Source organism: Anser anser (assembly GCF_964211835.1).
Source record: "Anser anser genome assembly, chromosome: 9".
In the NCBI taxonomy this organism is placed as follows: domain Eukaryota; kingdom Metazoa; phylum Chordata; class Aves; order Anseriformes; family Anatidae; genus Anser; species Anser anser.
Window position 1 is genome coordinate 16,750,544 of NC_139729.1, and position 25,377 is coordinate 16,775,920.

A 25,377-nucleotide genomic window follows, 5' to 3' on the forward strand; every position below is an offset into this window, starting at 1 on the left:
AGCCCGGCGGGGGGCTCCCGGCCGGAGGGGCAGAGGCGGCGCGGAGCTGCAGTCTGCTCGCTCTGCCTGCGAGCTTTTTTTTTCTCATCCGAACCTCGATCACGTAGGATTGCGTAGAGGAGGAGGAGGAGGAGGGCGAGCGGGAGCAGCTGCAATTCTCCCCCAGCCCCCGGCCGGTACCGACCCCCCCCCCCCCCCCTCCGGCCGCCGCGGGGCTGCGGAGCTCCCCGCCGCCTTGGCAGCGGCCCCGCTCGGCGTGGGCGTCCGGGGGGGCTTCCCCGGCCCCTCCTTCCCCTCTCTCCTCTCCTCCCCCCGGCACCCCACCCCCCCCCGTTATTCCTCGCTGCCGGACCGAAGGATGCGGGCGAGCAGCGGGCACGGCGCGGCTCCTCCTCGCCCCGCCGCCGTCGGGCGGCCCCGCGGAGCATCCTGAGCCCCGCGCGGAGCGGCAGCCGCACCCCCCGCCCTCCTCCTCTTCCTCCTCCTCCTCCTCCTCCTCGCGTCGCTCCTCCTGCCGCTGCAGCCGGGCCCGGGGCCGCCCCGGTGCCGAGCGGCCGCAGCCCCCCGCCGGGCCGGACGATGCGGGGCGCTGGCGGCGGGGAGAGCCCCGCTGCCCGGGCACAGGCTGCGAGCAGGGCCGGGGGAGCTGCGCCAGCCATGGCGGTGTGAGCCCGGGCCGCCGAGCTGCGGCGATGTGAGCCCGCGCCCGCGAACCGGGACGCTTTTTTTTTTTTTAAATTAATTTTATTGCATCGCCTTTTTTATTATTATTATTTATTTATTTATTTTATTTCTTCGCCGGCCTGGTGCTTTTTTTTTTTTTTTTAATTTTTTCTTTCTCTCCTTTGGGGCTGCTTTTCCTTCCCCTCTCCGCCAGCGGAGCGGGGAGGGGGGAAAAAAAAAAGAAGAGGAAGAGGAGGAGTGCGAGCAGAAATGCAGCGCGGCTCGCCCTGAGCCCGGGAGCGGAGCCGCGGCCATGTGCGCGCCCGGGAGCCGCCGCGCTGGGGCCGGGGCCGCCCGCGGGCTGGGGGGGCTCTGACTCTTCCCCCCCAACCCCTCGGATCCTCCGCGACCCCCCCCCCCCCCCCCCGCTCCGCCGATTCGGCCCCAGCTGCCTCGGACGGACCTTTGCAAGCGGGGCGGCCGCCTCCCGGATTTACAAGGCGCGGGGGCGCTGCCCGTCCGCCCTCCCGCCCACCCGGGGGGCTTCGCCGCCGACCCTCCCGCAGCGGGCTTTGCGCTCTCCGGGGACAGCAACCCCATGGGCGGCGGGGTCCGGCGGCCGGCCATGGTTGTTAGCCCGGGCTCCCTGCTCCGCCTGGCCGGCTGAGCCCTCCCCGCTGCCGGGACTCGGGGCCGCAGCGCGTTAAGCGGGGCGCCCCCGGCCCCCTTCCCCCCGCCCCGGGGGCGAGGGGCGCAGCGCGCCCGGCCAGCCCCGGCGGCGCCCCCCGGAGCGGAGCGGCTTTGGCGAGGCGCGGGGGGCCCATGAGCGGCGATGGCAGCGGCTATCGCCAGCTCGTTGATCCGGCAGAAGCGGCAGGCGAGGGAGTCCAACAGCGACCGGGTGTCCGCCTCCAAGCGCCGCTCCAGCCCCAGCAAGGACGGGCGCTCCCTGTGCGAGAGGCACGTCCTGGGGGTCTTCAGCAAAGTGCGCTTCTGCAGCGGCAGGAAAAGGCCGGTGAGGAGGAGACCGGGTGAGTACAGAGGGTCGGGGCCCTGGGGACCCGCTCCGAGGCGTGGGGCAGCCGCCGGAGCCGGTAGCTCCCGGGGTGGGGGCTCTCCCCCTCCGGCTGGGGACGGGCTCGCTCGGCGCCCAACTTTCGCCCTGGCGCATCTCCTCCCCGAGCCCCTGCGAGCATCCTTCCGAGCATCCCTCCGCCTCTGCCCCGTCTGCGAGCGCCGGGGGTCCTCCGGCGACAGAGAGCCGGTGGCTGGGTCGGGGTTGGCCTCACCCGGGACTGGATTTTTCCACCTCCCTGTAGGTGCGCTTTTTCAACAGTCTGCTCTTAATTTCTGCATAGTGACAAGGAAATCGATGAGCTGAGGATCAATTAGAATCGTGGCCATTTGATAACTAGATCCATCAAGTGCTACTTCTTGAGCGGAGTTGCATAGGGAATTTCATTAGCTCGGAAAGCTTTCCAGATGGCAGCTGCATGACTGTTGCACCTAATACTGAGCTTGCGAGGACCTAGAAATGCATTTTGGGGTTGTCTTTTCTTCCTTGCTTTCCTTTATCCTTCTGTACGTGTGTGTGTGTGTGGTTGGTCTCGGTTCCTTGTGGAAAACTTCAGCCCTGGTGTACATGTTGCTCACATTTCCATGATGAAGTCCCACCACCGCCCACAGTTTCGGTTCCGAGCGGTGCTCTGTGCTCTCAGCTGTCCTTGGTAGGTGTGAGAACTCAGTACCTGGCAGAAGGCCCCTCGTGGTTTCTCAGTGGGATTATTATTTACTTCTTCCTCTGTTTTTCCACTGCTATAAACCACCACTAAAGTAAAGAGAAAAAAAAAAAAAACAACACGGATTGATTTGAGAAGCTGCTATGAACAGGTACTTTTCTCAGGTGTTAGTATCATGGTTAAAAGACTGATGCTTGTTTACTCATCTCTTCCATTATGCCATCAACTTGTGCAATCCTTGCATGGTTCCCCTATACATTAATATTTTGTTGATTAATCTTTTCATGAAGCCTCATTTCCACATCTGAAGTCTTTCAGTCACGACTGCAGCAAGGTGTCAGAGCTAGCTGATGGTTACTCTTCTGGTCTCTGGTTTGAGGTATTTGACCTGCACTCAAGGGAGGAACAAAAACAGAGGAAAAGCCTCTCACCATGAAAGGCCACTTACTCTGGCTGTTGTCAGTAAAGAGGAAAGAAAATTATGGTGTAGCATTGTTGTCAGCATCCCTGGTGCACAGGCTGTGGGGCAGGGATTGCATTTAGCTAGCCAAATGCTTCAAGACTTGCAGTGGGCTATGCTATGAAAACCAGACTCTTTTAACAGTCTGTTTTAAAGCAATTACCAAAAGAGGTTGTAAACTATCTGAAATATAGCATGGCTTGACGTATTTAAAGGGAAAAAAATGCGTTGCCTTTTTTTTCCTCACATTATGGTGAGTGGTAGCCTGCTGGGCCATCCTCTATATTAATTACCCTGTGAGTCCAGACCAAAAAATGGCTCTTGCCCAAAAAGTGTTGTCATTTTGTCTCAGGAATCACTCTTCGTAGGATCAAGAGTGGGACCTGGGAGTCTCACTGATGAAATACTGTCTCATTGCTCTCCATCTCCATTTGCTATTGAATGATGTAACCCAGACCAAGGACTGAGAGGGTGGGAAGTCCAGACCTGCTTCCTAGATACCAAGATGCTTTGTCGCATCACAGTTTGAGTGACTTTTGTAGTAGGATGTAGGTGGTGAGTCTTTATGGGTCCTACCACAGTGCTCCCAGCTGCACGGGTCTGATTCTGCTTCCCTTGGATTCACTAAACGCCTGCAAAGAGTCGCTGAAATCTAAGAACTCCCTTGACTTACATGGACTGTCTTGCTAAGGAAGGTGTTTAATAAGTTACACACCAGAGTAATTTAAAGAAGACTTTTTATTGACTCAGAAGAACGATCAATGCTAGTCAGTGCTGTAAAAATAGAGCTTTTCGGTCTTCAGAGCTGTCAGTCAATCACTTGTAACCAGCACTGTATTCATTTTATAAAATTAAAAATGAAGAGAAATTAATTTGCTTTAAAATGTCAGCTGGCCTTTAATAGGCTATCGACAATTCCTGCTTTAGTTCCCTCTATCAGCCTTTTAAATTGAGTTTTTTTTCAGCGTTACACCCTACTCCTGGACTCAGGTGTGCTGCTCAGGAGGCAGCGTGCCGCTGGGTTTGCTGCCACTCGGATTGTTTATTCAGGGAGTGTATTGTGCCAGATTACTTATTCATTGCAGAGTCACTCTCGTGCATAGAAAATGGCATGCAAATGAATAGAAACTGGTTTAAGGGATGTGCATACATTGTGCAGTGACCCACAACCCCAGTGATTATGTGTACTTAATGATATGCTGGTTCAGTAGTTCCTAAGACAGTGAGAGGAACGTGAGAAACATCCGCGTTCACAAGGGCTAAAATCCCATTTGGAAGTGGTACACTGCGAGGGGAGCTGTTGGTGCCTTTTTAAACGTGACCTTGCTTTCCAGCTGTAGGGAGTAACCGACCAAATCCTTAGCTTTCGCAGAGTGATTTACATCTATAGTACCCAACAGGCTCTACCAAATGGAGAGCATGCTCCCCATTTTACAGGTGGTGAAACCAAGGCGTGGGGCAGTTCCCTGACACAGAGACCTAATTCCCCATGTTCATTCCAGCACGCTGCGATTTAAGCAACCCTCTGCTCATGAGATGGCGATGGTGGAGCCACAGCAGCGAGCACCGCCGCAGAAATGGAATCTGATGGGGCTTGTGTCCCCTCTGCTTGTTGCTTTTGTAAAAGTAGTGCTGGGAGCTTAAGTCAGTTAAATGTTTATGATGTGCAACTCAGTGCCGGAACTAAAACACTCCGTAAGGATGGGTGCTAGCAGAGCTGGCACCCTGTGCTCCGCTTCACAGCTCGTGCGAAGCGAGGATGAAATTCTCCTGCTCCCGTACGGGAAGGGAGAACTCGCATCTGGGAGAAGCTCAGGCTGGCTCAGTGGTGGGCATGAGTAACTGTGGGCTTTGGGAAGCTGTGGGGGAGCAGGTCCGTGCAGGGACATCTTGTATAACCAAAGCTATCAGCGCCTAGGGAAAACAGACTGCAGAGGCGTCTCGTTTGTCGGCCGCAATAAGCACCATGCTGTAAAACCAGCACATGGTTCGTCTGCCTTTTTGACGGGCAAAGGCAGCTCTCTTGCACGTGGTCTCCCTCTCTCTTTCTTGTGTTCTTTCTCTCTTTTATGTGTTTGGCTCTAAGGTGTGGCTTGTCAGTTTGAGCCAGGCCAAACAAGGACACTGAGTCTGATGGACGCAGCTGGAAATTTGGACACACAGGCTTAATTCCATCATTGTGAATTAATACAGGCTGCTGGCAGCAGTGGTGCAGGTGTCGAGCAAAATACGCATATGTTGAAGACCACCTGCACAACTATGTGTATAAAGTACATCTAGAAAAGATTAAAGTACGTGTTTTGTTCTGACTGTGGTAACTTGATAGAGGGTTCAAAAGAAATCAGTGTATGGCATGGCTTTTTGATGCAGGCTCAAGAGATGTAGAGATTCTCTTAATCAGAGAGTGATAGATCCAAGAGCTGAATGCAGAAGACAACACAAATCAGCCCTATACAGCTTCTCAGCCAACAAATGGTTGAACAAAGCTGTTGCATCCTCTTTAGGGCTGAATTAAAGCATCCGGGCATGCTTCCTCCTCAGCTTGATGCGTAGTTCTGCTGGAAGCCCTGGGCTGGTGGGTCCAGCTTGCTCACGAAAGCTGTGGCTGTTGCTTCATTGCTCATCTTCTGAGGCAGAGGGCACCCCAGGGATCTGGGCTGGGCTTGTCCTCTCATCATGGCCAGGCTGCAGAGCAGTTCTTCAAGGAGTTTGGGAGCCTTGCAGGAGGGGAAAGCAGGCTGGGGCAGCGGGCACAGCGTCCGTGATGGGTGGCGACAGGTCTGTCCGAGCAGAGCCCGGTGAAGGGGTGCCCTTCCTCGGGGAGGTGATGTTTGAATTCAGTCACCTTTGGGTCAGGCAGCAGCAGCCATTGCAGAGCATCGTCTCTGTCTCTTCAGGCATCGTTTCTGTAGGAGGGTTTCCAGCTCAGAATGCAGAGCTTAGAGTCAAACAGGTTTTTTCCCCCAGGAAGAAGAAGAACAGCAATGACAACAACCTGTTTTTTTTCCCTTCTTTTTTTCCTTTTTTTTTCTGATATATATTTTGTGTTCCTCGAGGAGAAGGATGCTTTTCCTTAAGGAGATCTAAAGATTTCCTCCAAAGTGAAGGAAATGGCTCACATGTAGGAAAAAAAAAAAAAGCAGTAACTTAAAACATGTTTTCCCTTTGCGGTATTTCTCAGTTTGAATAATACATGGAGATTCGGAATTTAAAGTATATATATGTAGATCTTTTTGCAGCAGTATAAGTAAAATATGAGAGCAACTTTAGTTGAAGGACACAGAAGGACCTTGTTCATTCAGAGATTCATTTAAAACGTTTGAGAAGTCTGTCATCTCTGTAAGCTGTTAAATGCCCCGAGTTAAATCCTGAAGCCCTTTCTGATTTCATGTAGGGTGGAAATGATGATTGAAGCTCATGGCAAAAGCACTTTTTAAGTTCTCCATCAAATTTGTCCTAGTCCTTGCCCGCTTTTGTAGCCGTCCGTCTCAGAAGAGCTGCCATACCTGGCAAACCCGTGGAATTTGGCCCCTCCGGTGTCCGAATTAACTCAGCAGGTAGCTGCTGGCCGCGGGATGGTTCAGGATCCCAGCGCTGTTCTGTACACCGTGTCTGGGTGTGCACCGAGCCGAGGGTGGCCCAGCACCTTCTTCTGCCTGGTGCACGGCAGGGTTTGGTACTGTCCCTTGTCTGCCCCTCCTGTCCTGCATCCGAGGAGTGGGGCAATGGAAATGGCTGGAAATGCTGGCATCGCCTTGCTAGCAGAGCCCTCGGCAGCACTAGCTGGACGAAGGTGTGTACGCCAAGTACTAATAAATGCCAAAGTAATCTGGAGGGGGGAAAAAAGGCTCCCTCCCGGTCGTGACAGCTCGGCAAATAGGCTTCGTTTTCTCAAATCGAGCCCCGGGGGTGGCATCGCTCACATTCGTGACTCCCAGATGAGGGGACTGTCATGGCGTGTGTCTGCACTCGGGTGCGGTGAGGAGGTCGGAGAGCACCCCCGGGCTCTGCGGCTCTGACGTGGGGCAGGAAGAGGAGGCCGCGGGGTTACTGCGGAGTGCGGAGAGCTGAGCCGCCAGCCCCTCGCAGCACGGGCGGCAGGGCAGCGTGTCCCTCAGCGAGCCGCGGCGCTACCTCTGCGCTGGGCGCCGCCGATGCCAAGACAATCTGTGGAAGCCATCCAAGCTGCTGGAGGGATGGGTATCTTTTCTCCCCAGCGGCCTCGGGGGTAGCTGCGCTTGTGGGAGCGGTGGGAATTATTTGCCAGCAGAGGAAGTTCCCTGTTAGAGCAATGCAAATGAATGATTCCACCGTCGCCAGCCAAATGGAAAAGTCAGGGGGAAAAGAGGTCCACGAGCGATTATTTTTGCTCCCCATAGAATAAAAGATGCATATAAATCATTTTATCATTGACTGATGTATCTGGTTTTGGGGGGAAAAAAAAGGTTCAATTTCATTTGGAGAATTTTTCATGTGCATTTTTCTTTAATTTTCAGGTATACTTTTAAACAAAATGCTGTTATGAAATAAAAAAAAATGAAAGCTTGAGTTCCAAAAATATAAAAGGAAGACAAAATTTTCTTCCTTCCTTCCTTCCTTCCTTGCTTTGCTGAATTCAGCATGAACTTAGAATAATTTCGGCAGACCAGATACTGCATATTTTAACAGATAAGAGATCTATTACAACAAAATTCAACAGCTTGACTCGGGCAGTGTGGAGCGGAGAGCTGCCACGGGAGCTGAGCAGGCTGCAGGAATCTCACTTCTGTGAGAGAAAAACGTGATAATGAGCCTCACTGTGGTGAGGAGCAAGTGCAAGCCCACTTGGGCTTATCTGCTTTCCTTCTTTCCCCTCCCGAAACGTGCACACCAGGAGCTGGCAGATAGCACGGTGGCCAGGTAGGCATTTGTTCCGTCCCTCTGGCATTTGCTCCATTAGACCCGTCCCTCTGACCAGCCATGTGCACATCATTTCTGGGACTTCTCTGCTGCACAGTCGAAGCCAAGCTGTGATTTATTATTATTAAAATCAAAGGAAGGGTTTTAACAAGCAAAACACGTGAGGGGTTGACATCCCTTTCGTATTTGCAAGCTGCATGGCTTGGCAGGAGAAGGGGACCAAGAGTACAGAAGAGAGCAGTTCAGGGAAGGCAGCTCCAGAGGGCTAACCCTTAAAAACACGTACGTCTCCGTGTTCTGCCGGCAGAAGGGCTGCACGTTTGCCTTTCCTCCAGCTCGAGGTTAGCATCACTGCCGTGGCTGTGTTATGGTTGTACCTTAGTCTTGGAAGTGTCCTGTGAGGAACCCTGCATCGAAATGCTTGCTCTGTACTGGGGCTGCACACATTCAGTCCGTCAGGAAGCTATCTTTATACTCTCCAGTTTAATACGGGGTTTGTCTCTATTGCCTAGCTAACATGGAATTCTTTGTATTCATACATTATCCTTCGTGAGCATAAGGCAAACTGCTACGTCTATTGTTTAGCTTCTACTCTGTTCTGACACATAGCAGAGTCCTGAAATAGCTCGGCCTTTCTGGAGGCTGGCTTTACTCTGCATCTCGGTTAAAAGCTGCACTGGAGCCCCAGACGTGCTTTGGGCCCCTCACCCAGCGAACAACACTAGCAGAGATCCTGGGAATAAATTCTTTTTAAACGGGGCTTTGTGCTTTGACAGGAGCTGGGGTTTGGCGTGGCTTGGTGTCCCTGCAAGGAGATGCCTTAGGGGTCGTGCTGCTCCCAGGAGAGCTCAGAGCTTGGAGGATGTGGAGCTGTGCTGCAGCCCCTGGTTTGGGTCAGGGTGGCAGGCAGGAATAGCAACACCTCTCCCTTCTCAGCCTCGCATGTCTCTGCTGTGCCTGCAGCTGTACAGGGGAGGAAGGGGGGATTTTGTCCAGGTGGTGCTTCCTTCAGAGGAGGCAGTAGCGTTCATGTTGGGAGAGCTTGGCTCCTTTGGTAGACGTCAGAAAAGGGGAGATGCGAGGTGGCTGGTTGCCTCCAACAGCGGGGGGCTGGATGTGAGGATGAAGATCCCGGGCTCGATGCAGCCACTGTGGTGGGTGCAGCACGGAGCTGCTCCCCCGTACCGCAGCACTGTCCTGGGGCACTCCTTCCCCTCCCGCAGCGTGCTCCGTATAGAGGACGTGTGACTGGTGAACACTACCTGCCATGAATAGGCAGGGCATCCACCGAGAGGCAATACAATTCTGTGACTGGCTCCTCTTTCCCAGCTGCAAGCTGATTGTGGTCAGGATAAAGATATATTAAAAAAAAAATGTTCCTTTCTCAGGAAAAGAAAACTTGAAATATTTGAGCATTTTTGATGGCAATGAGGGAAGAAAAGAGCCAAGCCTTGGGGCTTGCTCACTTAACATGCTCACTTAATTGATATTTATCTAGAACAGCACGGTTTGCTTTCCCCTCCCCTTGCTGGCTGCACAGATAGTTTCTTAGCAGTTGCCACCCATCTCGCCAGACCTGCCAAATAAATACATTCTCTTCATTCCCCAAAGCAAAACTGTTTGCAAAAGGTTAAGTTGCATGGGACTGCTGAAAGCGAAGCCAGGCTGCCAAAAGCCAGTCCACGTCTTCTGGAAAACTGAAAGACAGGGAGAAATTAGCAAGAAGGCACAGCAGCGTTGGCTCCCCGGGGACCCGAGAGCCTACAGGAGGTGCAAGAGTCGCACACATCGGACCCTCCGCCCTGCCCGGGGCTGGTCCTTTCCCTGGCACGGCTCCTGTACCCAGGTCTGGGTCTTAATTGCTGGCTGCAGGCACCTCACATCTCAGTTATCGATCTCCAGCCACTTGTGCATGCGTCCTCCGGGGACCGACATCATGCTCCAGTGGGGATTTCCTGTGACAGTGGCTAAAAGGGCTGGCAGAGCTTGCGGTGCTGCTACCGGTGCTCTGCTGGCTTCTCGTAGCTTGGTTGTCTGCTCTTCAGGACGGGATCTGCCTGCCGGCTGACACACAGCATCGTCATTTACAACTCATAAACATTTATTTTGGCTTTTATTTCATTTCCTTCTGTGCCTTCTCCACTTCCTTAAACATTTCATCTGTTAGTTTTATTTCTTCGTTTTGACAAAAATACATCTCTGCTTTCCATGAAATAAATCCTAGATTTTAGAACTAGAGCCTGCTGGCAGCTCCTGAGTGATGAGAAACCCCCAGCTGAAGTTTGGGATGCTCGATCCAAGTTCCCATGTGGCGAGAGGCTCCTGGGTGGCCGGAGAAGCAGGAGCTGCAGCCGGAGACCTGTTGGACATGCAGGATTTCTTTTTTGCTCTGTCTGCATTGTGTCATCCTGAGCACATGAATCCCTGGGGAGAGATCTCTGTGCTTACAGCTCTCTCCCGAGCCAGCAGCAGGGCAGGCGGTGAACTACCCTGTCTCATTGGGACCCTCGGGGCTGCCCGACGTGGGGAACGAGGTGTCTGCAGCAAGACCCAAACCTCAAAGCATCACTGAGCAGCTCCCTATTTAAAACAGAGCTTTAGATGGAGAGAAGTGGGTGGTGGCTTCCCAAAACCACAGGCATTTTTGGTAGGTTGAAGGAATCTTCTGGCTCCACTGGTAAATTGAAATTGTTGTGCAGGTAAACAAAGCGTATTTTCACAAAGCAAAAGGAAGGAAAGAGGACTTGGAATTGCACGGCAGGCTTTGGCTGGTCTTAGCATTATCTTCTCTTTGAAGTGTAATCTTGTTTCAAGGCAGAGTGTCACAAGCAGCACATTTTCTGTATGCACATTTTGGTGTTGTGTAATAATTGCCGAAATTTAGTAACATCATAATTTTGGGTCAAAAAACGCTTGCAAACCGCTACAGGAAGGCTTAATCTGCATTAGTGCAGTGGAGCAAAAAAGAAAATCTCGAAACACAGCCCGACTGGTTCCAGCTTTGATTTTTCTACATGCCAGGCTCATTACCTGTTAAATAAAGAAGTCTAACGCCTCTCATCCCTTTGGAGAAACGCTGAGGCAGCGCGGGAGGAACAGTGCATCAACAGGAGACCTTAATGCCTGCTGGTACTGCGTGCCTGCACGGTGACACTGGGACCCTGAGCTGCCACCCAGTGACCACACGGGGCTCATCGACAGCATCTCCAGGGATTTCTTTCTGCTCAGCCCTTGTTCAGAGCGTGTTCTGTCCATTTTCTATTTTAATGAGTTTACTTTCCTGAGCTTGTGGAGCCGAGCGGAGGAACGACGTAGGCGTTTCCATAGTGTGTTTTGTTTGCGTGAGGGGCTTCTCGGCATTTCTGCGGTATTTCAGGCCTGTCGGGTTGCTGGAGGAAGCGGAGAGCTTCGGCAGCTGAGAATAGCACAGATCACAGCGCCGTGGCAGGCGTGAACAGCAGGGATGGCTTCTGCTCAGCTCGGGCTAGGACTGTTAGCGATGGGGGGCCTCGTGGGGGAGCAGGGGACCGTGCCGTGGAGCCCTCTGACAAACTTGGGGTGCAGAAGTGTGATAATGTCACCACACAAAGGGGCCACAAGTTTGGCTAGTCAAGCTCTAGCCCTGCACTGATACCAGGCATGCGTCCCCCAGGCAGGTGTTTCTTAATCTTGTTTTTTCACCCCGCGGAGCAGATTCTAGGTCCTACCCTGGTAGCATTGGTAGAAGCATTACCACCGTAAATCTTCTTTGTAGGAAACCAGGAAGAAACCTGGTGAATTCACAGCGAAGAAGTTTTGTGTTGCGCATTGGAGTAAACAAACCAAAACACAACCTTGCTAACATAAGCAGCAAAGTGCTGCCACAAAATCGCCCAGGATTTGTGACCCATCAAACATCTCCTTCGGATGAGGTCCTGCAGGGTCGCACGTGGCCCCGTAGGAGCCCCTTTCCCCCTCCATCCCCATTTGTAGGGTGAGAGGCGCTGCAAGCGTGGGGAGCGGGCAGAGCTGCTTTTCTCTTCCTCCCTCCTTCCAGCTCCGGGCAGCAAAGCCCGGCAGCATGCAGAAAGCAGCAGCTCGGGCATCACCGTCTGAGCCTGCCTTCCCTCCACGCTCTGGGGACAACATAGCTGTGGTGACGCCTGATTGCTAAATCTTACTTCAGCACAGGAGCGTGGATTTTCCTCCCGATGTTTCTTTGCGTGAGCTGCTCGGGAGCCAGCACCGGCGGACGCAGGCTGGGGAGAAGCTGCTGTGGAGGGGCTCACGCGTGGCTGCCTCGTGGGGTCACGTTTGTGCCCCCGTGAAATGCGCTCACGGCTTGTGGGCTCACACATAATGTTTATGCTATCCTCCGTTTCACTCTGGGTGAATATGCTGTAATTTTGGCTAATTACACAATATGTCAGGAATAATTGCAGGGTTTTCCTCCAAATAAATAATATCTCTTGTGCGCTCTGCTGTCCATACTTATGAGCTTGCCTTAGCCTTTAGTGGCCAAGGCATCGACTGTGCTGCAAAATGACAGCTTAGGAGCTTTAGCTACAACTTCTGGTCCGTTAAAATTCTCGTTTTCTTAATTCTTTGCCTAAGAAAGCTCACCCTGCCTAAATCCTGGAACAGCCCTGCATCTCTCCTTCACACCTTCAGTTCCTATCAGGCATTGGCTTTCTCCTCATCAGAGCTGGAGTCAATATAGAAGTAGAAGATTGCGCTTTAAAGGAAAAGATTTTGAAAGTTTGACTGCTGCTGAAACACACTGGATCAACAGCAACACAAACCATGTCCTGGGGGAGAGGAAAACAAACCCAGGAGTGCAGCTGTATGAAGAATTGATTTTTTAGCTCTCTAGTCAAATAAAAGAAGTTTGCAGGGAGGAGGGGATTCAGATCCAATGCAATATTTCATTCTTCTTAAAATGAAACTTCGGCTTTCATCGCCAACTCTTAAAATCTTTTTTTTTTTCATCGCATTTCCAAAGAAAGCATTGTCTCAAAAGAAAAAAATCAAAACGTTTACACTTTTCAGATCTCTTTTCTCCCCATTAATGAGATGGAGTTTGTGTATAGCTTCAGCTGCTCTTACTCTGCGTTTCTGAACAATAAAAGTATTCAGCTGAATAATTGCACCCAGAGGTAGTCAGCGACTCTGTGCCAAAATAGCTGGTGGCAGTGAGGCCATCAGTCCTCTTCCTCTTGTCATCGCATTGCTTTCAGCTGTGGTGGGCTTTGGGGACGTTTTTCGGGCCTTTAGCGCTGGGGTGGCTGTGCCATCCCTAGCTTGTGTGCTGGAACTGCTCACGGGGGGTAGCTTACGTGTCCTGTATGCTAGTTTGGCATTTGCTTTCTAGGAGAACTGATCCAAGACTTGGGACCTCTTTTTCCTTGAGCCCTGGACCCGAGATGGCTGTCACATGGGGTCAGGGCCCAGGGGAGCGGGTGAGCTGCGGGCTGGCTGCTGCCTCCGTCTGGTGCCCGTGGGCTCCTAGGAAGAGGTGGGCTGGCAGAGGCGTGCAGCAGTGGCCCCGTGGCTGCACCCCTCGTTTCCAGTGCTTTCTGTGACTCCTTCTTCTGTCCCTTGCCTCGTGCTCGTGTTAATATCTCTGTAAAGCCGATTCCCTGGACATGGGAGGGCTTGCGTGAACACCAGTGCGGTGCAAACACAGCCTTTCCACCTCCTCTGCGAGGGAGCAACAGCCTTCCCTGGCGGGTCTCGGCTTTGTAGCAGCGAAGCAGGCGTCGTGCAGGGCTTTGTACGTGTCTGCTCCTTGGTAGAGGGGTGCGGGCAGGAAGCTGTGCTCAGTGCCGGAGGGCTCATTACTATTCCTCCTTGCAGACATCAGCACAGGAAAGGAAATCACTTCTCTGGATGCTCTTTTTGCTTACAAGGTGCCATTCTGCTCTAGTGACTCACCGACAGTGACAAGGGGTGATTGCTTTGATGGGTGCTGTCATCAACGTGAGCCCATCATCCTTCTGAGTTAGGGAAATGTCATTTTCGGAAGCCTGTCCTTCAGCTGCAGAGGCCATCCCTGTCAGCACAGCCTGTTATTTCATGTAATGCATCCTGGAAACACCAGTTGGCTCGCTGTAGTTATTAGCCCTGGGTGGAGATTTACACTTGAGATGAGTAAATACACACGTGCCGTGCAGCCCTATTGTCCCCGAGCCATTTTCCTCTCAAAATAAATTCCCTGTAATTGGAGGGTGGCTCTAACCCTGTAATCACGGTGGACTGGAGCTAGGCATGGCCTTCGTTCTGCGTCACCAGGAAAGGATCAGCTGTCTGGTGCCCCCAGCATCACCGTCCGCAGGAATAAATGTCTTAGCATCAGTCAGTCTCTGGTTACACCTCTCCATCCTCCTTGTGGGCTGGGTGAGGTGCACATGTGCTAAGCCCAAGTGGCTGTATCTAAACCAAAGAGGTTTGGGGCAGCTCTGCAAGGTGGGGCTGGATGCCTCGCTTTGCTACGGAGCCTCCCGGTGCTGGGGCAGCCCCCTCGTTCTGCACTGCACACGCTTCTTTGCCCCCTGCCAGCCTGGAGCTCGGGACGCCAGGGGCTGCACTGCCCAGTCCCTCCGGGACCTGCCAGTGGTGGAGCACGTTCCTCCGCTCAGAACGATTTTACTGTGATTTTTTGCTATGGGTAAACATTTTATAGGGCTGGGAAATGCCCTCCTTGCCTCCGCCTGCATGCATTTTCATACTCGGTGACTCCCATGGGAGCCAAAAACGCTCAGCGCTTTGCAGTGTCGTGCCCTATTTGCAGAGAAAGGGTTTCCTGCCTCCGCACCTGAGTGGCACGGTTGGAGTGTCCTCCGGGAGCCCCGCGCGTGGCTCAGGAGGCTCCGACCTGCCTGGTGCACGGCTCGCTGCAGGTGCAGCCCCAGACACCGGTGCACAGCACCTGCTAAACGCTCCTGCTCCACTGTGGTCGCAGCTCGTGTCGCGAGGCACCCCTGCTCTGCAAGGGCAGCGGCTCCCGGCGCAGCTGCCAGCACTGTTATTCCTCAGCTTCCCAGTTTGGGTGGGTTCGGTGAATCATCGTAGTGAGCTGAGCCATTAAACTTCTGCCGACAGTGATGCGTTTAATTGGAGAAAACCACTTACTTCATCTTAACTCCCAACGCCCCAGAGAACCCAGCAGCTCCTGGGTGGGAAAAAACCCCAACACGTTTTTCTCCTGCAGCTTTTCATCTTCTTTTTCTCCCCGAGTTCTGTGCCGATGCCTGTCACCATAGTAATCTGCATGGAGCTCGCTGGTGCATTTTCGTGCCGAGTTAGTACGAGCCTTCATTAACACCGTGCTTCCGAAGGGGGATTTCGGTGCCCTTCCCTGTCAGCGTGTGTTTGCGGTATTTGGCTTATTAAGTATTCTGGAAGCCGTCCTTTTCAGGGGAGGGAAGCTGCAGTTTCCGTGGTGGCACTTGAAATGCGGAGTTAATCTAAGGAAATTAGAAGCAGTTTGCATCCCGACCCGAATGCTGGTTTCGGTGCGGGTTTGAGCGCAGTCAGTGAGTCATAAATCAGCCTCCCATTATGACAGCCGCAGCCTGAACGGAGGAAAATGAGAATAATGGAAGGTGTAAATTCCAGCCTAAAATGCTTAATTGCAATAAACAAACGTTTAAAATACACTTAGGTGGAATACACTCCTGAGATGCATTCCAGGCCCCCCGTTTACAGTCCCATCCTCAGCAGAACTGTTGCACGGGCGCCAGGACAGTCAGCAGGATGCCCGGCCGGGGCTCAGGTCGGCACAGGAGGAGCTCTCCTTCGGCAGACCGCTGTCCTCTGCTGGGCAGCGGGTGCTGGCCAGGTTTGGGAGCCTGCCGCTGGAGCCTCAGCCAGCCTTGCTGTGCTGGGAGCAGGCAGGGGCCTTGAGTCGGAGCCCGTCCTGCTGCAGAAAGAGGGCAAATTGATGAGTCTCCTGTCAAAATTACTCAGTAGGTGCCTTCCTTCTGCCTCGCTGTAGGTTGCTGGATGTAAAATGGCTGCTTGGTGCGTGAGCTAGAGGACAATGACAGCTTATTGTGCGGAGAACAGTAACCCAAGAGCTTCAGAGTTTAAGCTATAGCAAACACAGAGGACCTCTGGCACTTCTGGAGTGAATTTAAAAGCAGTTCTGCACCAGCAGCCTCTGGTAGAGGCCAACCGGAGCATCGCTGCAAATTGCTGGAGTCCTCGGAGCCAGTGGCTCCAACCCCTGAGAGGTCACTAAGCCCTTCATCTTTTCAAGAGGTTATTAAAGCCCTCAGAGATCCCTGCCATTAACTCTGCGTTGAGATTAAGGTGGCTCCTGTGAATGGGGCCTTGCTGAGTCCCCCCAGGTTTCCTAGCCCAAAGCCTCGGATAGACACAGCAGCAACGAGAGGGGTTCTGGGAACTGCAAGAAGCGAGGCCGTGGCAGGCTGCCTTCCACAACGGAGTTTGGGCTGGAAATCAAAGTCACGCCCTATTCCTTGGTCTTTCAAAGCTTGGGGACTAGATTTTATTGAGCCCCCCTGCAGCACATGATAGAGAATAAGGTGGTTTTCACCGTGGGGTTTATGCTGCAGCACGTGCCCAGGCCGTGTTTGTACCGCTGCTTTGCCGACAAGAACAGGTGAGATCGCGCTCTCAGTGGGGCTCTGCTGAATGCAGCGTTGGGTGCACGATCCCACAGCTCCCCTCTGCATTTAGGGGAGTATGTCTTGCTTGTGTGTTTCCCGTTTTGCAGTTATGGGGGGAGCTCCGTATTCACCTTACACAGCAGAAATTAAAGGAGAGGTCATTAAAGAGACAGTGATATTTTTGATAAAAAGCTTTTCTCCCAGTGACTCTGCAGAGCTTTTACTCTCTTTCCTAGCGACGTAGCAAACACCTGCAGCAGTGCCTGCATTTTGGGGGTGAGGGATGTGACTGTTGGATAGCTGATTTCAGCACAATCCCCTGGCCTCTGCAAGCATGTGCCTGGAGAGCAAACAAGATCGGTGTGAGCACCCTGCACTCCTCACATCCTTTGGGAAGCCCCGGGGGACGCAAGCTGCCATACAGCGCAGTGGCAGGAAGCACAGCAGCCCATGCTGGATGGAGATGGCTTTAAGCCCCAGCAGCAGGACAGCTGAACTGCATAACGCCAGCATCGCATTACCGTCTAAGTAGTGACGAGGAGATTAGCAATCAGATCATGACTTAGTTGCCCTCAGCTGTATCAAATGGGCCAGGAAGTTAAAAGCAAGGCATGCAAAGCTGGGGAGCTTGGCCTGGGGAAAGGGGAGCAGGAGAGATGCTGCTCAGGGGAGGTGCGATGAGTTGGTTATTGGGTGACTGGTTTAGGAAGGAACAGCAGTTGAGTGCTGTGTCTTTACCTAGCCTGACAGATGCTGCAGACCAGGAGCAGAGCCATGAATTAGCTCTCGCTCTCTGGTACTGTCCTTGGTCTGCTCTGTGGCTCTGCCCCCCAGGGATGTTTCTGGGGGGCAATCTTCCCCTGTGCCCTCAGGGAGTGTCATGTTTGGGGGATCTGAGTGCGCTGCCTTGGTGTATGCAGTGGGTCTGCTGCATTTTTTCTGCCATGCCTCAGCCCTGAAGGGCTGTGTATGAATGGCCAGAACAGGATCTTTAATGCGAGCATTCTAACGCTTAATGGTATGCCTTATAAAATAAGGACAAAAACATTCCTTTATATATCCCGTGGGGATCCTAATAGCATGGGGCTGCGGTGGGAGTACATGCTGCATGGAAGTCTCTTGTGCTCAGTCAGTACTTTGAGATCAAGGCAGTCATAACTTTTTTCTTAAACCCATTCTGAAATGCTTGGCTCTGTCTTCAGGGAGCCACTAAGTTGCAGCTGAAGCCTTGTCCATGTTAGTTTAGTTCCATTTCTGTAGGGAAAGCTACAGCAGAACAGACGAATGTACGGAGGAGCCTGAGTGGGAGGAATGGGTTTAGCTCAAGTGTGTTATGCCATATTGCTCCTTTAAAAGCAGGGAAATCTGAGTTCCCATTGCTACACGATGATGAGGTTAAAGAATAGATCAGAGCTTGATTTCTGGTGAATTCTGAGGGTTATAGAAAGGAAGTGGTCAAGGAGGGGCTTGTGCTTGGCTGTGCTGCAATTTTTTCCTCCTTTTTTATGGTTTGTTTCTGTCTCCTATTTATTATAGCCTGGGGCAGTATCACGGGGGGAATTTTAGACAGTCTCAGGGTTGTCTTCTCCCCCAGTGTTTATTGAAGGACTGCTCTCTTCTGTTTTTTGTTGCTAAAGTGTGGAAAGCTCTCAGCCTTATTTAATTGTCTTTCTGCCTTCTGCTGTGACTTACCAGGATGTCCCACCATCTTTAAGTGACCAGGAGACCTGCTGCTTCTGGTATTAAAAAAAAAAAAAAAGGGCAGCATAGAAACCATGATTGCTGTAGCATAAGGTGTAGCAATGCTGGAAGACTGATAAAATTGTCATTCTTTGTGGCTGGAAAGAAGTGATGCTAAAATATATGACAACAGTAGAGAGACTCCTAAAAGCCACCTGCAGAGTTTTGCCTCAGGGCTAGCAGGAAAAATCTTACCTTGTGATTACACACCCCTCTTCGAGTAATAACTCTGTAGTGAGCTTTGGGAGGAAGATGGGTGCATCCTTGTTAAAAGCAAGCTTCATGTAAAATTTTGTCTGTAGGCCTCCCAGGCAAATTGCTTGCTGCACGAATAACAAGCCCCAGTGTCCCACTTCATGCCCAGACGTCAGGCAGGAGATGCCCGGGGGTAAAGCAGCCCCTGAGCTGCCACCGGCATAGCCGCTCCTGTTTGCGTTGGTCCCTTTACAATCGACAGAGAAATACGGGCTGTTCCAGCACCCTGTGGAGCTGGGTGCCTGTGGCTTTGGGATGCAAAGGGACTCCTGCTCAGGTGTTGCCTGTGTTGTGGAGCAGCCTGTGCTAGGTGAGATGAATCCCTCATCGCCCGGACAACTCCTTCACCCTCCTGGGCTGTGCCCTGCGTAGGGGAGAGAGCTCGGTGCTGGCTGCGCACGTCTCTGCGCTGCTTTTATCTGTTCAGGAGGGTACCCAAAGGTGCAGCTGCTCGCCAGTGCTGCTCCTCGCCTCTAGGAAGAGACCCAAGGAAATACCGAAACCAGAAGAGGTGAGACCTGTATGTCTTACAAGAGCTTTCTGGCCCTTTGGTGTCTGGAAAAGGCTTTTGTTTGCTGGTGCTGTAGGGCTTCAGGAACAGGGATGCTCCTGCGGAGAAGGATCTGTGCAGCTCAGAGACAGGAACACTGCTGCTGTCAGACGGAGTTAGGGACGGAAGGAACATGGTGGTTTTGTGCGTGGCGTAGAGCTCCCTTTTGCTCCCCTTGAGCTTACTGTGAGTTTGGGAGTGAGCCTCAAACTTCAGCAAAACCAGGTCAGAAAAAAGTGCATGCAAGATAAGATTTCTCTTCCAACCCATCCCTTGGCAGGCATTGACTGAGAAAAGCCCAGGATTACGAAGAAGGTGGTTGTTGAAGCTTGAGTCAGACCTTGGCTGAGTGTTTGTCAGATCCGTGATGAAAGAGGGATGCTGGGGCTTTACCCTGTGTCTTACTGTGGTGACACAGCCTTCTGGTACAGCCGTGTTTTCATCTACAGCAGCGATGCAGGGGGGCTCTAGGGGACCTCGGGTGCTGTTTTGATAAGCTCTAAGATGATAGGAAGCTACTAATGATGAGAAGATCTGCTTTGTGTTTTACTCGGTAGGCTACTTAGTGTAAGTGGGAGAGGTTTTTAACTTCTTACAAAATGATTTGCATGATCAAAGTATAGCTTGGACCCTGAAAGAAAAAGGCCTTCTGTCCTGTGTCTAAATTGTCTTCCCTACAAAGGAGGAAGGGTCAGGACTGGTTTTTTATCTCTGCTCTTATCCTTGAGGGGCTTTAAGACAAGGTCTTTCCCCTTCCCCAGTACACAGAGAGCTTCAGGCTGCAGGAGTGTCTTTAAATCCGTCCTGCTGGGAGCTCTTCCATTTTGTGCAAAGTACTTAAACATTAAAATTTAACCAGAGAGTAAAAATGAGGCTGAGACTCATTCAGGGACTTAAACACAGGTCTCATGCCAGAGAATGCCTGTTAGCGCCCTTACTCTTGTGGTATTAGATAAAGGGGGAAGGGGATGGGCTCAAGGAGGGTGGTGCAGTCGGCTGTGCCTGAGGATGCAGCTTTGCATTTCCTTCCACTTTGACATCTTTGTTAGAAAAGCAAGTTAAATCGAGCTCCTACATCCAACAAAACAGATCTTTCATTTTGGGAAGAACAAAGCAAAACAGTCTTGATTTGGCATATTTTGGCTGGATGGACATCATCTCTTAGTAGATGGCCAGTGTGTACTTAACTGTCCTGGAGCTGGGAATTTTTCTGGGAAAAACCCTGTCTGCAGCCTACAACAGTTGGGCTGCGATGAAACCACTTGTTTAAGCCAGCAGAGAAACCAGCTGACGCTGACTTACTCAGCGGCAAGCACACGCTTCTGTAGATGGGAAATAGGACCTGATCCTCCTCCGGCTGGTGGAGGGGTGACTGGAGCTGAAACCCTTTGCACCTTCAGCCCATCCACATCCACTCTCCCTGCCTGTGGCAGGGGATTTGGGCAGTGGAGAGGTGCGGGATGGGGGCTCCATCCTCGCACGGAGGTGGGACAGCTCGGTGCAAAAGCGCTCGAGATGGGGGCTCCTAATGGGAGCACTTAGCTCACAACGTGAGCGGGGTTACATACCGACTGTGGCTTATTAAACAGCCTCACTAGGGGCAGGAAGGATGGGAGGCTCACTTGGTTTTGGTGCGCTGCACTGTGGTTTTTTTCCCTTTCTGTTGAGCCAGCAGTAACGAGCTCCTATTTACTTTTGGTGGGTGGTCACAGAGCAGCAAACTCCCACCACACGAGGAAAATCCGTCATCCAGCCAGCGTGGCTGCCCCTCCGCGTGTAGCTGGCTAGTTTGCGTTACGGAAGCAATGCATGTGACAAATTGTAAGCCTCGCATGGTAAAATTGAATTTATCCCGAATTTTTGACCACTTAATTTGTGTTTGATCAGTGGGATGGCAGGGAGACTGCAGAGCTCTGTCAGGTGAAGTTATCTCGTAGCCAAATTGTTTCTGCTTTTTCCTCATGTTTTCCTTTTTTTCCTCAGCATGGCTATAAAATGTTGCCGGGGTGGTAGGGGGGCTCCTAGCCCATGGCTGTCTCCTGGTATATGGGGCTGGGAGAGGACCCTGCTAAAGACAAGGAGTGATTCTCACCCACCAGAGTATATGGCACATGTTTGGGAAGGGAGGAACATACGGGATTTAAAACAGAGGCGTTTTCAGGTGCCCGTAAATGCTTCAGAGGTCGTTTTTGGAGGTGTCTCGCATCTGTTCCTTTTAGGAATTTTGCTCCCCGAATCCCACACAGTTGGACTCGCACAGCCTGATTCAGCGCTCAGTTACTTTGGTTTTACACCACTGTAATACCACCAGTTTAAATAGATCTTCATGGGCATAAGACTGGAACTAGATAATAGTGGATCAAATATAGAAACCAGGGTAGCTGGCTTCACAGGCAGGATAAGAAACGAGCAAATGCTTTGCAACATTGCTGGCAAGTTTTCTTCTAAATGAGTGGCATATTCAGAATAGTAAGGTGCCTAAAGACTTGAATTTGGCAGGTAACTTTCAGTGAAGCGGTGTTGCATAAATCTGGTACTTTATGCTGCACCAACTATGCATTGCATTTTACCTCCTTATCTGATCTCCATTTTATTTGCCTGTATGTCTATATGAATATTTTACAACCACTCTTGAAAGGAATCACAGAAAGCTGTCTTATCTGCCAAGCACTTTTTTATTTACTCAGGGTTTAACGGGGACCATGCAAATTCGGTCTCTTGCTACTTGCTGCATGTTTGGTATATCTAACAGTAATTATTATTTTCTTTGCAGAACCCCAGCTGAAAGGAATTGTGACAAGGTTATTCAGCCAGCAGGAATACTTCCTGCAGATGCACCCAGATGGTACAATTGATGGGACCAAGGACGAAAACAGCGACTACAGTAAGAAAAATTAGCCTGTTTTGCAACCCAATTACAATCAAATGCATCACCTAGTGGGTCTCACTTTTGAAGCTTCATTTTTGAAAAGATCAAATTAGGAAGAAGCCAGCTGTTTTCTGCACATTTTTTCCTATCTATACTTCCCCTTTAAATCTTGCCTGTATAATTTCATATGTTTCCTCTCCCATCTTGTTCCCTCCCGCCCCGATTCTGTAACTGCCATCTGGGTGGGGTGGAGAATAAAACCCATGATTTGAACTACTGCCAAAAGAGAAAGGAGATTATATTTATACACATGCCACGTGGGCAAAGGATACGGGGAATTCTCTTTCCAAGGAGGAGGTAATTGTTTTCACTATTTTATCCTGAAAAATTCAGCAAGCATCAGGAATTTCCAGGCTGGAGAAAACCAGCTGTTCACCCAAATCCCGTGCTTTAAGGCTACTCTTAAGGCTGAGGGTATTGAATGACCTTTCTAAATGTTTTCTTCCAAAACCCAATTGAAAGGGATTGGATTCATGCTGTTCATCACAGGTTACCAAAGTGCAGCAGAGCCATGTAGGTTTAAAAGTGATGCTCGTGTGCAGGAGCCATATTGGTTTAAATAAACACAAACCAATGTCCCTTTGGAAAATACATAGTTTTCTTGACACCAAAGCTCATAGAAAGGTTAAAAAAAAAAAAGTGCAAGGTGTTTCCTACAGAATCTCTTCGTTTCACAGGTGTCAGATGGATTCTTTTGAGAGGGCACCAAAGCTCAGGTCTCTTGCGCCACAAATTGAGTCAACAGATTAGGACTCAGGTCTTGAGTTGGGTCATCCTACGTTGGTCTGAAGCTCTCTGTGCCACTGGTGAAAGGACATCACATCTAGCCTGCCCGATGTGGAAGGTGTCGTCCCAGTCGTTACTAGGGATGAAAAAAAGTTGGTGTGTGTGGTAGAATTGATGGAAACAAACTTCATGTACTTTGTGGCAGGAAGAACCTACTTAGTTTGGGGACAAATCATGCTGTTCTATTTTACAGAAGCTCCTAGTTGGACTGAAGGCATTGCTCCTTCAGGAGGGCAGGGTCTGGGCTGCAGGTGAGGGTTGTTTGCAGCGATGCAGCCCATGTAGCAAGGCGTTGACATTGTCCTGTGAAGGTGTGCTGGTACAGGGAGCTGGTGGGGTGCCATGGTGGGACAATGCGTGCAGTTGGGGACCACATGCGGAGCAGCACACGAGAGGAGCTCTGAGAAAGCAGTGACTGAAATCGTGAGAGGCTGGCAAAGCCCTCGTGAAACAACCCAAAAGACTGCGTTCACCAGAAACCTGGCCTGAAGCATGCTGTGTCAGGTCTTAGTCCCACGGTTCACATGCTGGTGCTTAACAAACGAAAGGCCACGAATTACAATCACAACTCTAAGTCATGTTGGAGCAGGAGAACCTGCAGCCAGCCCCCACGTAACCCCTGCACGCACACCTCTGGGAAGGACTGAGCAGGCTTCTTCCTCCAAGAAGTCTGGCCTTGTGCTTTTTTCTCAGGCAGGCACCAACACGTGATGAGCTCAGTGGGCTTTAGTGGGTGAGTGATGACCCAGTGCTGATGACCCAGTGGTATTAGCTGCTTTTTTAAAAGGAAGAAGACATAGGATGTTCTCAGTCTGCAGAAAATCCCATTGGAGGCCTATTTGTCAACGACATGCGAAGAGCTGCTGGAGATGACAGGGATTCATTACCCTCATCTATCAGTGAGGACCGAACAACAAAGTAATGGGCTTAAATGGAAGCAGAGATGAATTTAGGTAAACAGCAGAGGGAAATAAAATGTAAGGACAATTCTGCAATATTTCAGGCTGGCACGGGAGACAAGGGAAGCTGCTTCTGGCTGCACCTCAGTGGGTGCAGGAGGAACCTCCTGAGTCTGACATTGGCACCAAATCACCCAAACGGCTCTTATTTATCTCAAATGTCAGAGATCAGATCGGCGAGGTGCTGAGAACTCGGGAGCTACTTCCCCCCTGTCTCCTTAATTGGAAATAGATGGGCTGAAGGGCACTTCTAGAGCATAAATCCTCCTGGTGAGGCGGCAGCCCTGCCTTGGCAGCTTGGTGGGACAGGAGGCATCTAGCTGAAATGTGCCAAGCCAGTCACTCAAAGTCATGGGCTGTGCTGGAAAGTTTGGTGCCTATACAGGGGATTGAAGTCTTTGAGAGAAGATAGAGGACAAATGTTTCCCCATCCTCTGACCTTAGGGAATATTAGAAGAGAAAAAAAATCCAACCTGATTATATTTGGCTCCTGAAAATGAAATCAAGAGTATGCTTTATTCAGTTTTATTTAACTTCTGATCACTCACTCTCCTTTATAAATCTTCAGTTTAAGTCAATGTTTTATGTTATATGAAGCTTCCTGTTACACCTTCAAAACAAAATCACATTTTTCACCCTGGAAATATCAAAAAGGCGTGCTATTTTTTCTTCCTTTTCCATTCCTCTAAACTTCTCAATTTTTGAGCAGAAAAAAAAGAAGTCAAAGCATACTCATCCAAGTAAACAGCTGCAGACTTCATTGATATTTTTTGTTTTAAAATATTTATCCAGAGGATCCCTGGCCAGCCATTCAGAAGTCTGTGCAGTGTTTCTGTGGAAGGACAAAACTCATGAAAAAGTAGATAACTGGTATTTCCCTCTCCCTGGGGAGGGGTTGGTTAATTTACATCCAGTGTCCGAAGGACACTCTTGATGGCCGTGACAGGGTCCTTGACACCCTGCGTGGCCATCGATGTGTTCTCCCTTCAGAAACCGTCTTAACACAGGTACATGCCCGGTGAGCACTGTTCCATGCATCAGCTCTGCACGCTTTATCCACACCCTGACTATTCAAACTAGCATTACAACAGGAATCTTAGTCTTCATGGAATGCATTAGGTTGGTTTACTCTGGCAAGATAAACATTTAAAATGAGACGCGACATGTCCCTTAGATACATCTGATGAAATTAAAAGTTCTAATAAAAACCCAATTATTTATATAAGAGGAACTGCTAATATTTAAGCAATTTTAGAATGAATTATCTATTTGGTGCCCATTCCGTGTGTGTTCTTGAGAAGCTGATGACATTTATTTTCCACTTCTTCTCTCTTAAAGAAAAGAGGGGGGGGGAACAGGAGCCAAGTTCTAATGGCATTTGAATGGGCATCCAGCCAGCTTCCCGCGAAACAGCTCTTGGGACATCTGTTCCTTCTGCCATGTGGCTAAAGGCACGCCATCTTAATACAAGCATGAAGACAGCTTCTCTTCCTACTTGTGTTGGGATATATGAAGAATTTTCTTTCAATCTGAGCAGTTCCAGGGGTGTAAAAGGCCTTTTTGGGTATAAATTAGTTTAGCTCCTCTGACTGATTTATATCAGCTGAGCATACGGACCGCATCTTCTCTATGGCAGTTCTTGCCCTAGTCTTCCAGTTCTGTAATAAGTTAGCTTGGATCCCTAGCCAAGTAAGCTTTCAGAGTTTAGAAATGCGATGCATCTGATAAATGACCATAACATAACAATGAACAACATAACTCATGGCTACAGGGTTTAGGAATGGA

At 50.7% G+C, this 25,377-nt stretch overlaps 1 protein-coding gene across 7 annotated transcripts in view; it reads left to right on the plus strand.

The window, feature by feature from the left end:
• FGF12 (fibroblast growth factor 12) overlaps positions 1-25,377 on the plus strand; it is a 227,566-nt gene that overhangs the window by 129,772 nt on the left and 72,417 nt on the right. For 3 of the 7 annotated variants that reach the window (XM_083847787.1, XM_083847788.1, XM_083847785.1), the window contains one exon: positions 21,692-21,802. In XM_083847787.1, the coding sequence (XP_083703913.1) occupies positions 21,692-21,802 (111 nt within the window). Of the gene's footprint in view, positions 1-530; positions 1,695-16,989; positions 17,046-21,691; positions 21,803-22,741; positions 23,587-25,377 lie in introns of those variants that run through there. The other 4 variants (XM_083847783.1, XM_083847784.1, XM_083847786.1 and 1 more) reach the window with 4 other exon arrangements.